Below are 12,552 nucleotides of genomic sequence, written 5' to 3'. Positions count from 1 at the left end.
TGTGCATGTGCAGGGACAGCACAAGGGGGTGTGCATGTGTGTGGGAGAGGGAATAAGTGTGGGCATGTGTGTGCATGCTAGCACCCCCACACAACCCCCTTTTGGCACAGGAACCAAAACAGGTTCGCCATCACTGCCAGTGTTCCCTCTAATTTTTTTGGGGGGTGGGCGGAAAAGTATAGTGCCTGAGCGGCAGTCCCTTCGGGACTGGGCGACACAGAAATAATAAACAAACAAACAAACAAACAAACAAACAAACAAACAAACAAACAAAAACCCACCCTGTTTTGCCTCCGAGAATTTCAAAATAAAATACTGTACTGTGTGTCTATAACAGTGACCTCATAATAGGGCAACTCTATCAATATCAAAATGCCACTTAAATAGTTGAGCTAGTTTCAAACTAGATTTTGATTTTCTTTCTCTCTTCCTTACTCCCATTCTTTTTCTTTCTCTTTTCCTTCCTCTCTTTTTTCTATCTGTTTCTCTCTCTTCCTCTCTTCCTCTCTTTCTCCTTCCCTCTCACTCTTTCCCTCTCGGCTTCTGGGCAGGTTTGGAAAACTCTGAGTTGATGATGATTTTTAAGTGAGCGATTGCTCACTGCTCAGCTTAGAGGGAACTATGATCACTGCCCTATAGCATTTCAGGCTGATTGCTGTCCAGCCTCTTCTTAAAAACCTCCTGTGATGAAGCACCTACAATTTCTGGAGGCAAGCTGTTCCACTGGTAAATGGTCCTCAATGTTAGGAAGTTCCTCCTTAATTCCAGGTTGTTTCTCTCCTTGATTAATTCCCATCCATTGCTTCTTGTCCTGCCTTCTGGTGCTTTGGGAAATAGGTTGATCCCCCTCCACTTTGAGCAACTTCTCAAATACTGGAAGAAACCTAGAAACATAGAAGATTGACGGCAGAAAAAGACCTCCTGGTCCATCTAGTCTGCCCTTATACTATTTCCTGTGTTTTATCTTAGGATGGATATATATTTATCCCAGGAATGCTTAAATTCAGTTCCTGTGGATTTACCAACCACGTCTGCAGCTGGCTGAAGATTTTATCAATATCTGAAAGATATGGATAAAATTGAACGGGTCCAAAGACGGGCTACAATAATGGTGGAAGGTCTTAAGCATAAAACTTATCAGGAAAGACTCCATGAACTCAATCTGTAGAGTCTGGAGGACAGAAGGGAAAGGGGGGACATGATCGAAACATTTAAATATGTTAAAGGGTTAAATAAGGTTGAGAAGTGTTTTTAATAGGAAAGTGAACACAAGAACAAGGGGGCACAATCTGAGGTTAGTTGGGGGAAAGATTAGAAGTAACGTGAGAAAATATTATTTGACTGAAAGAGTAGTAGATGCTTGGAACAAACTTCCAGCAGATGTGGAAGAGCACTATAATGCCACCCCTAGTGCTTCTCAGAGCCGTCTTTCTCACTGTTGCTATTATTTTTAGCGTCAGGAGCTGTGACATTATCTAGGAGACTGCAATACTATTGAAGAGTAGTACTTTTTTGCCGACAAATTTACAGTAGTACCTCTAGATACGAGTTTAATTCGTTCCAGAACCGAGCTCGTATGTCGATCAACTCGTATCTCGAACGAATGCCTTTAGCCTTTGTTTTTCCCTGCTGAGATAACCAGAAGCAAGGATTCTTGCGCCACCTAGTGGAAGCTCAGCTCGTGTCGCGAATTTGAGCTCGGGTGTCGAACAGAAATTTCACTCCCGTCATGGCTCGTAACTTGGAATACTCGCATGTGGAGCAGCTCGTATCTAGAGGTACTACTATATTAGCTCTGTGATGGTACATATTCATGCAACTTCCTAAGGTGCACCACAGAAGGGTGAGATAACTTTGCAAGAGAAATAAAAACAAGCAGGTCTTACAAGGCCTCCCCTTCCCTCCACCAGAACTACTTCACAAACAGTCATCGCAACTAGGAAGGTTCAAATCTTATTACCTACACAGAGCATCAACTTGCCTCCCTATTTGTTTACTCGCACAGTCCATAATTTTGAGCTGCTGGCTGGGCAGAAGCTGAGGCAAGTACGGGAACTCACCTCGCCATGCAGTGCTAGGGTTTGAACCACTGGAGTAGAGACCATCTCCACTGCCATTAAGCCATTGAGCCAACGTGCTTCTCAAGACCTAAAATGGTCGCCTAACATCAAAAACGTCATCAAAAAAGCACAACAAAGAATGTTCTTTCTGTACCAACTCAGGAAGCTCAAACTGCTGATCCAATTCTACAGAGGAACCATTGAGTCTGTCATCTGCACCTCTATAACTGTCTGGTTTGGTGCTGCAACCCAACAAGACCGACACAGACTTCAGAGGAGAATCAGAACTGCAGAAAAATCAATTGCTGCCAACCTGTCTTCCATTGAGGACTTGTTTACTGCACGAGTCAAAAAGGGGGCTAAGAAAATATTTACTGACCCCTCACATCCTGGACATAAACTGTTCCAACTCCTACTCTCAAAATGTCGCTACAGAGCACCGCACACCAAGACAGCTAGACACAAGAACAATGTTTTCCCGAACGCCATCACTCTGCTAAAGAAATAATTCCCTCAACATTGTCAAACTATTTACTAAGTCTGCACTACTATTCCTACTAGTTTTTTCTCATCATTCCTATCACCCATCTCCTCCCACTTATGACTGTATGACTGCAACTTGTTGCTTGTATCCTTAAGATGTTTAATATTGATTATTTCTTCATTGCTTATTTGCCCCCTATGATAATCGTGTTGTACTTCATGATTCTTGACAAATCTATATTTTCTCTTACGTACACTGAGAGCGTCTGCACCAAAGACAAATTCCTTGTGGGTCCAATCACACTTGGTCAATAAAATAAAATAATTCTATCCTATTCTCTGTGTCCTTGTTGTCCTGAGTTCCTTGAAACCCTGCTTGGAACGAGCCAGAATTTTCTTCTAACTATTTGGCAACTAGGCAGGGACTCCAAGTTTAAGCTGAATGTTACCAGGTTTCCCCGACAAGAAGAACCCACCATAAAATAAAGCCTAGTTCGCCGGTTCAGGGTCAGTGAGGGTTTCTGCCAGCTCAAAAATCTGTGTGCCACAGTAATTGAGGAAAAGGGCATGTTTGCGGCCGCTGTCGGCGTCTTTCATGCCAGCCACTTCCAAAAATATTTCAAACTTCGCCATGTAGGCTGTCCAGGTCATTCTTTCTGGGTCAAACAATTCAGGTGGCTGGACTACCGACGGAGTAGCCATGATAGCACACGGAGGGTCGGTCTCCTTGTCTCCAATGTAATAACTCTCACAGCAAGGTTGAATCAAGCAAGGTTTATTTGCTAACAGGACAAGGAAGTCAATTCAGTCAAGAAGCAATGGAGTATTGAGAGCTCTATACAATGACAGTTCTCCTATTTATACAATCTAGCCCAGCAACAGGCAGCTTTACAAAGATACATTTTAAGAGCCAAAAGAAGGCAACCAATCAACATGCAATAAACAAATCTGAACTTTTGACTTTTACCCTGTCTGGGTAGGTCACCCAGGCAAATATCTAACACTTGTAATATAAGCCCTATCCCCAAAATAAGCCCTGACGGGTGCATTTAGCACCCTGTTTCCCCAAAAATAAAACCTAACCAGAACATTGATTGATTGATTGGGTTTGTATGCCTCCCCTAAGCCCTAATGCATCTTCTATCATAAAACTTCATGTAAAAGCCAGTCTTATTTTCAGGGAAACACAGTAGATCTAGTGCAATGGTTTGCTCATGCTGTGCCAAATAGTTATGGACTCCGAGGACGCAGAGACGGTGGAGGGTCAAGGTAGGCATCCTGTATTCCTGACACCTGAGAGTGATAGTGACAGTGACGAGGGGTCAGGGTCGGAACGGCAGCCAGGGTCCTCAGCACTGCCTGACATGGGTGAATCAGCACTTCCTGTCAGCAATGAAACAGCACTTCCTGTCAGGAATGAGTTAGCATTTCCAAGGTTGAGTGACTCAGGGGAAGAGGAGGAGCCACTTGTGGATGCTAGGGTTCGGAGGTCATGGAAAAGGCACGAATGGTTGGCTAGGAGAAGAGTCACTCATAAGTAGTGCTGCTGGGTAATTGGGTCATGCCTTCACACTGTTTAAGGGTGAGGCATGCTCCAGCTTATTACAGAAAAAAAACATCATTCATTAAAGAAAACTTCTAGGTGGGTTTTTCTTTTTTTCATTTTTTTTAGGCATTTTCCCAAAAAGAGATGAGGAAATAGTTTCTTCTCCCAAAAACAACAGAGAAATGTAATTTTTTCGAAAACACTTCAGGTAAAGGGGAATGTCAACATTTGTTTTTGCTTTTGAACAAAGGTTGAGCTGTGCACCGATATTGACACACACACACCCCTTCACCATGATGCAATCAGGATGGGGAAATTTTTTTTTATTAATATTTGAGGACAGTGACTTACAGTGCAGGTATATAAGATAGCTCCTGCTGAACACAGCATTCGAGAAAAAAGGGAGGCTGGCAGACATACAGTTTGGAGAAAGCTACAGGTGGGTGCACACTTTTTGGCTTTTTGGCACAAGCTGAGTGTTGGAAAAAGGAAGGAGAGTGGGAGAGAGGAGGGAAGGAATGAAGGAAGGAAGGAAGAAGAAAGGGAGACAAAGAAGGGTAAGAAAGAGGGAGGGAGACAGAGATAAAGAGAGAGAGGGGAAGGAAGGAAGGATGAGAAAGAAGGGAAAGAAACAGCAAGGGAAACAGAGAGAGAGAAGGGAAAGAAAGGAAGGAAGGAAGAAAGAAAGAAAGAAAAAAGGAAGAGGTAAGGAAGAAGAAAGGAAGAAAGAAGAAAGGGAGAGAAAGAAATGAAAGAAAGAAAGAGGGAGGGAGGCAGAGATAGAGAGAGAAAGGAAGGAAGGTAGGAAAGAAGGAAGGAAGGAAGGAAATTCAGAAGGAGTAAAGAAAGGAAAGAATGAAAAAAGGAAGAGAAAGAATGAAAAGAAAGAGGGATGGAGGAAGGAAGGGCGGGAGGGAGGGAGGAAAGAAGGAAAGAAAGAAGGAAGGAAAGAAGGAAGGAAAAGAAAGGAAAGAGTGTGGGAATCAAAGCCATGGAAGCTGCAAAAAGTCACACCAGTTTGATTCCCCTTCTTACAAATGTTTAGTCCTTAAGATTTTCTAGCTGAGAAACAGAAAGATCAAACCCTAAACAAATGTTTCACAGCAAGATGCATAGTTTGGGAGAAAGAGAATGGCAAGAAGAAGCAAACAAGGAATCGTGGCTAGGGGGCCTCACAGGGGAGATTTCTTGGGGGTTTAAGAATGGAGGGAGGCAAAAAGAAGGGGGCAGGAAGGAAGGGAGGGAGGATAGAAGGATGGAGGTAAGAGGAGAGAAGGAGAGAGGGAGGAGAAAGTGAGGAAAGGAAGGAAGATAGGAAAAAAGGGGGAGGGAGGGAAGAAGGAAAGGAGAGTGGGATGAAAGAAGGGAGGGAGGGAGGGTAGAAGGAGGAAAATAAGTGGAGAGGAGGGAGGGAGGAGAGAGGGAAGGAAGAAAGATAGGAAAAAGGCGGTAAGAGAGGGAGGAAAGGAGGGAAGGAGGAAAGAAGGGAGGGAGGGAGAGAGGGAAGAGAGAGTGTGAAGGTAGGAAGATGGGAAAAAAGGAATGATACCAATTAATACTTATTTGCATTTCTTACTTAAATGTTAATCTTAAATTTCAGTCAATTTTTAAAAAAGTTTCTAAATGTATTCTCTATTTTCAATTAAAAGTCATTAACATCATTAATCTCTCCAACAATTCTACATTCAATTCCACTTTTACATTACAGTGATCCCCCGGTTATTGCGTCCCCGACCATTGCGAACAGGGTAATTTGCGATTTTTGAACCCGGAAGTCAAAACACCATCTGCGCATGCGTGCCCTTTTTTCTATGGGCACGCATGCGTAGAGGGCGCCCGGCAGATCAGCTGCTAGGCGGCTTCCCTGGGTCTTCCCCCTCTTGCTGGCGGGAGGACGAAGCCCCCCCCAGCACCCGCTCGCCCCGCCCTTCGCCCTTCACCTGGGAAGTTCGCCAGGAGTCAGCGGAGAACGGCGCAACTGTTTTAAAACGATTGGAGCCGGCCGGCTCCGATCGTTTTAAAGCAGGCGCGCCATTCTCCGCTGACTCCTAAAGCGGGGAAGTTCGCCAGGAGTCAGCGGAGAACGGCGCAACTGTTTTAAAACGATCGGAGCTTTCCAATGAGTCCCGAAGACAAACGTCAAACTTCCGCGTTTGTCTTCGGGACTCATTGGAAAGCTCCAATTGTTTTAAAGCAGGCGCGCCGTTCTCCGCTGACTCCTAAAGCGGGGAAGTTCGCCAGGAGTCAGCGGAGAACGGCGCAACTGTTTTAAAACGATCGGAGCTTTCCAATGAGTCCCGAAGACAAACGTCAAACTTCCGCGTTTGTCTTCGGGGCTCATTGGAAAGCTCCGATCGTTTTAAAACAGGCGCGCCGTTCTCCGCTGACTCCTAAAGCGGGGAAGTTCGCCAGGAGTCAGCAGAGAACTGCGCAACTGTTTTAAAACGATCGGAGCTTTCCAATGAGTCCCGAAGACAAACGTCAAACTTCCGCGTTTGTCTTCGGGACTCATTGGAAAGCTGCGCGGGTGTTTTAAAATGTCCCCGCCGACATGGGGGGCTTGCTAGCACCCCCCAAACCCGGGTTGGGGGTTCGGGGGGGTGCTAGCGAGCCCCCCATGTCGGCGGCGACGTTTTAAAACAGCCGCCCCGCCCCCAATCTTCGGCTCCTCGCTAGCGCTGCGGAAGTTAAAAACACCATCTGCACATGCGCAGATGGTGTTTTTACTTCCGCAGCGCTACTTCGCGAAAACCCGCTCGTTGCGGGGGGTCCTGGAACGGAACCCTCGCAACGAGCGGGGGATCACTGTAATCTAAATCAGTATCTCCTACTACATATTTTATTATAATCAATACTAAACTCTATTAATACTAGTTATGAATTCCTTAATTCATATATCTAAATAAGAAAATAGTTAAAGTTAAAAAAACAATTAAAAATACTCCAAATTTAACCAGCCCTTCTCAAACTCCAATTTCTTTAATCTGAGCAGAACTTTGAACCAAACCCCTTTCTTTTTTATTTTTTTGTATCCCCTTTTAATCCCCTTTTCCATTTTATTCTTTCTACTTCTTCTCTTAACACCTTCAATTTTTACAAATATCAGCTTTTTTATGTTTTCCCCACATTCGCTTTCAACTTTGCATTCTTTTTGAGTCTGGTGAACTATCTGAAACCCTAATCTCCTTTTTCTTTCCTGCCTTCTCCATAGGATGAAGCCTTCAGCTCCACTTCTTCTGGTCTTCTGCCTTGTCATGTCCCAGAACAGCTACAGCCAACAGATCCCTCACTGCCTGTCCCTTTTGGTCTTTGGAAATATGACTTTTCTCTGCAACTCTTCATCGCTCCACGAATTTCCTGTTGGGTTCCCCACTCAAACCAAGATGATCTCTGTTCAGGCCACCCAGATCTCCAGCCTCGGTGCGGAGGCCCTGCAGGGACTTCCGGAACTCCAGCGGCTTCTTCTATCCAACAACCAGCTGAAAACCCTTCCAAGTGGCCTCTTCCGTAACCTGCCACAGCTGAACACCTTGGATCTGTCCAACAATCTCTTGGAAGATCTAGAGCCACAGCTCTTCGCGAACGCAGGCAGCCTGACCGACATATTCCTTAATAAAAACCAGCTGGCCAAACTGCGCCCATCCTGGTTTGTAACTCTGGAGAAACTCAAGACGCTGCAGCTCAAGGACAATCAGCTGAAGGAGATCCCGACCTCTTGCTTCTCTAAGCAAACTCAGCTGTTCCTCCTAGATCTCTCCTTCAACCTCCTCCGTTGCCTCTCTCCAGAGATGTTCAGAGGTCTGACGTCTTTAACATTTTTAAATTTGAACAACAACCCCATCCAGTCTATTGCCCCCAACACCTTCCACGGGAGTTCCACACTTTGGGTTCTCTTGCTGGGAAACAACAGTCTGACCCACGTTCCGGCTGGTCTCTTTCAGTCCTTGAAGGATCTGGGAAAGTTGGATCTCTCCAATAATGAGATCACCTCTCTAGATTCTCCCTTGGTCAATGAGTTGACTTACGAATTCACTCTCGATCTCAACGGGAACCCCTGGACGTGTGACTGCCGCCTGCAGGCTCTCTTCAACTGGGCCCAGAAACCCAATGTGGAATTGTCCTCCAAGGAAGACATTGTTTGTGCTTTCCCCAAAAGTTTGAAGGGTCAAGTGGCAACTTCGCTTAACGGATCTCAGCTTTGTGGCTGCTAAAACCTTTGAGATGGATCTTCCCCCAACTTTGCTCAGCTGGTGTGCTGCAAGGTGATTGGACTTCAATTCCCAGAATGCTCTAGCCACCATGTATGGATTTCAACTCCCAGAATTCCCAAGCCAACGTGATTTCAGATGATTGCCCCCAACACTTTACCCTTAGACTATCCACGGTTGACCTCTCAAAGTTCCTAAGAGGTCATTAAGGGTACATAAGCGCACCAGAGTGCCTACCGTCCCTTGTCCTATTGTCTCTCCTCTATCTCATATATCTTCTCTTCTATCCCTATATCTTTTCCTACTATTCTCTTATAGTTATACAGTGGTACCTCATCTTACGAACGCCTCTTGTAATGAACTTTTCGAGATACGAACCCAGTGTTTAAGATTTTTTTGCCTCTTCTTCCAAACTATTTTCACCTTATGAACCCAAGCTGCTGCTGCTGGGATGAAGGGGTTTCTTTTTTCCCCTTTTTTGAAGAAAGAAAAGGGAGGGGCAGCTTGGAGGGGGAAAGAGTTTGCATTTAAAAAAGTAGGAGAACAGCGTGCTTGCACAGGCACTGAAAGGGTGTCTTTTGAAGAAAGAAAAGGGAGGGGCGCCCCCCTTGCCTTTCTTCCTTCCCACTAGCCTAGCCTTGCTTCTTCTACCCGCCCTTTTTAGCTGCTCCTCCCTGCCCTCTGTTCACCTCCCTTCTAAAGTTTGGGATTTTCCTGATGGATTTGCACGCATTATTTGCTTTTAAATTGATTCCTATGGGAAACATTGTTTCGTCTTACGAACTTTTCACCTTATGAACCTCCTCCTGGAACCAATTAAGTTCGTATCATGAGGTACCACTGTATTTTACTCCTTTATTTTCTCCTCTATCCCCCCTTTAATACATTCTACTTGATTATATCCTCTATAATCCTCATTGTGTATTATTGTGTATTGGAAAAAACAAACAAACAAACAAATAAATAAATATAAATTCCCAAGCCGGTATTGTTTTAAGATTATTGGACTTCAGTTCCCAGAATGCACAAGCCGCCATGTATGAACTTCAACTCCCAGAATTCCCAAGCAAGCCCAGATCCAAATAGCATTTGAGAAATAAATCAGTTCCAGTCCAATTCATTTATTAACAGGGCCATGTGGGTTACACTGTAACCAGGGGGGGCTACTGCCCAGATGGGAAGGGATGCAGTGGGGTAGTGAAAATGGAGCTCCACCCCAGAGAACCCAATTTGCACTTCAAGTTATTGAAAGAAAATGCAGGGCGTCCTGCATAAGCCACGCCCACAGTGTGGTAGTGAAAACTTTGGTAGCCCTTCACTGACTGTAACCAACCAGATACTAACTTCCTTCCAGTATCCCACCCAGGTAAAGTTTCGTCCCTTGTCCCCACACCCACAAGTTCATCACGAGGACCAGTCCGGTTGCAGAGATTCCACCGACCTCCTCCTTACATCCGCGGGTGCAGAAGAAAAGATGATCTTGGACTCTAAAGAAGGAATTTGTTGTGGCTGGTAACTTTCCCTCTCATGCAACTAACCCCCCCCCCCCCCCAGTAACCTTGAGGCTATTCTAATATGTGTTCTGGTTTCTGGTAGAAATTTAACAATTACAAATAACTCTTATTAAATGCATTATATCATGAATAAAGAAACTCCATTTATTTCTCTGCTCTTCTGGAATTCAAACACATTTCATACAGGGACTTGGTCCGTTATCTCCCTTAACTGCATTTTATTTATTTATTTATTTATTATTTGGATTTGTATGCCGCCCCTCTCCGAAAACTCGGGGCGGCATACAAATTTCTCACATTCCTTCTCCTTCTCCGCTTAACAAGATTTATTTTCCTAACAGCATGATTTCTAAAACAGCAGCCTCGACTGTTAATCAACACAGAATACTTTTGCTTACTTGAGAGCAGCAAGAAAAACATCAATTTTTCTCTTCGGCAAGATTGAAACTCCACCGTTATTCCCCACTGACCCCCTGACGTGCCAAATACATCACTACAGTATGTAACCCATTCCTCTCCTTAATATCTTCTTCCAGACACCTGTTCTCTATGTTTTTGGGCCCTTCTGAATTTAGGGTTAACCCAGCGAACGTCTGTTTCTCCCTCACTAGATCCTGAACTCATAGCCCCATCCTGTGGCTGGCCTCCCACCTGTTCTGCTACCTGTAACCCCGCCCCACCCTCCACTAATTCATAAACACTATCTGAATCCGAGTCCTCAATATCTTCATCATCCTCCAACTGACCAGGAGTATGTACAAGAGTATGGCAGGCCAAAGTCTCGAGCTCCAAATGATAGTTTCGGCCTGACAGTGATCTGTGATGGTAGGAGGGGGGGGGATGCCTAACTTTTAATTATACTAAACGTGCAGGAAATAACTAGAATTGGTTTTACGTTCATCCATGCCAAAATGGTGTACTCAACAAAGCAGTTCTTGGAGGAAGATCGAAGTTTCAGGGTGCTGATTTCTTTGGGTTCACTAGTCCGAACCTTGACACTGGGATCCTCACTCTGTCTACAATACAGTGCCCCAGCGGAAGCAGCTAAACCCATCCAAAATCAAATACAGACAAGACGGAGTGGCTGTGGGTCTTGCCTCCCAAGGACAATTCCATCTATCCGTCCATTACCCTGGGGGGGAGAACTACTGACCCCCTCAGAGATGGTTCACAACTTGAGCATCCTCCTCGATCCACAGCTGACATTGGAACACCATCTTTCGGCTGTGGCGAGGAGGGCGTTTGCCCAGGTTCGCCTGGTGCACCAGTTGCAGCCCTATTTGGACAGGGAGTCATTGCTCACAGTCACTCATGCCCTCATCACCTCGAGGTTCGATTACTGCAACGCTCTCTACATGGGGCTACCTATGAAAAGTGTTTGGAAACTTCAGATCATGCAGAACGGAGCCGCGAGAGCCATCGTGGGGCTTCTAAGATTCGCCCACATTTCTTTAACACTCCGTGGCTTGCATTGGCTGCCGATCAGTTTCCAGTCACAATTCAAAGTGTTGGTCATGACCTTTAAAGCCCTACATAGCACTGGACCAGATTACCTCCGGAACCGCCTGCTCCCGCACGAATCCCAGCGACCGATAAGGTCCCACAGAGTTGGCCTTCTCTGGGTCCCGTCAACTAAACAATGTTGTTTGGCGGGCCCCAGGGGAAGAGCCTTCTCTGTGGTGGCCCCGGCCCTCTGGAACCAACTCCCCCCGGAGATTAGAACTGCCCCTACCCTCCCTGTCTTTCGTAAACTACTCAAGACTCACTTGTACCGCCAGGCATGGGGGAGTTGAGATAGCTCTTCCCCCTAGGCCATTACAAGTTATGCATGGTATGTTTGTGTGTATGTCTGGTTTATAATAATGGTTTTTAGTTGTTTTATTAATTGGATTGTTACATGTTGTTTTTTATCATTGTTGCTAGCCGCCCCGAGTCTATGGAGAGGGGCGGCATACAAATCCAATAAATAAATAAATAAATAAAATACAGCTGGTCCTCGACTTATGATCACAATGGAGCCCAAAATGTATGTTGTTAAGCAAGACATTTCTTTAGCGAGTTTTGTTCTGTCCCTGCCAAGAATGTAACACAATACCTAGTTTGTACACACTTGTTTAATTCAAACACCACTACTAATAAACGTCTTAGCAGGGAATATCCACACACCAATCTACAAGTAGTCTTTTTTGGCAGGCAACCAGCTACTAAGAAATATAGGCACCTTCTTTCATCAATGGTGTGGGGACTGAGCCATGCCCAGCCTTGATTCTCTGCACAGACTTGGCTGAACTTGTTACCACTGGCTGTCCCAGCCATAAATATTCTAACAAAAACTCATCCATTTTCAGAATCAAACTAGAATAGACCTGGAAGGGAACTTGGAGGTCTTCTAGTCCAGTCCCCCGCTCCAGCAGGAGACCCTATACCATTTCATACAGGTAGCTGTTCTGTCCCAGCGCCAAGCCCCCTAAAATAAGTTGCACACCACCAGATTAACTACTAAAGGTTTTAGTATTTACAAAAGTCTTATGCAATTTGAGTCTTTTCAAAAAGAAGGTAAAATTTAGCAAAGGCTTCACCGCACTAATTATAAAGTCTTATCAGCTGGCCAGAATCCCATGAAGAGGTAAACATGACAGTAATTACCAAATTCAAGCAAGATTCAGTAGCATAGACTTACAGAAGTGGGCTGGATGGATGTCCAGGACTAATTACTGCAGCCAAGAATGTGGTTCTTTGAA

General features: G+C 45.0%; 2 protein-coding genes across 3 annotated transcripts in view; one reads left to right on the top strand and one right to left on the bottom strand.

Annotated features, from left to right (window-relative positions):
• The window catches only part of LOC139163304 (phospholipase A2 inhibitor-like), a 56,023-nt gene that overhangs the window by 36,623 nt on the left and 6,848 nt on the right, over positions 1 to 12,552 (bottom strand). The gene's annotated exons all lie outside the window — the stretch shown is intronic.
• Positions 4,406 to 9,283, top strand: LOC139163366 (phospholipase A2 inhibitor-like). The gene is made up of 2 exons (XM_070744230.1): positions 4,406 to 4,528; positions 7,301 to 9,283. Exon 2 carries the CDS (start codon positions 7,302 to 7,304, stop codon positions 8,298 to 8,300), a length of 999 nt encoding a protein of 332 aa, XP_070600331.1. The 5' UTR covers positions 4,406 to 4,528; position 7,301; the 3' UTR covers positions 8,301 to 9,283.

The sequence above is a fragment of the Erythrolamprus reginae genome, chromosome 1, assembly GCF_031021105.1.
Source record: "Erythrolamprus reginae isolate rEryReg1 chromosome 1, rEryReg1.hap1, whole genome shotgun sequence".
NCBI lineage: Eukaryota > Metazoa > Chordata > Lepidosauria > Squamata > Dipsadidae > Erythrolamprus > Erythrolamprus reginae.
The sequence above is the reverse complement of the archived record's forward strand: the minus strand, read 5'-3'. Positions and strand labels throughout refer to the sequence as shown.

Bases quoted from the DNA above. Each gene is read 5' to 3' on its own strand.
- LOC139163366 (XM_070744230.1), top strand. From the start codon at position 7,302: ATGAAGCCTTCAGCTCCACTTCTTCTGGTCTTCTGCCTTGTCATGTCC.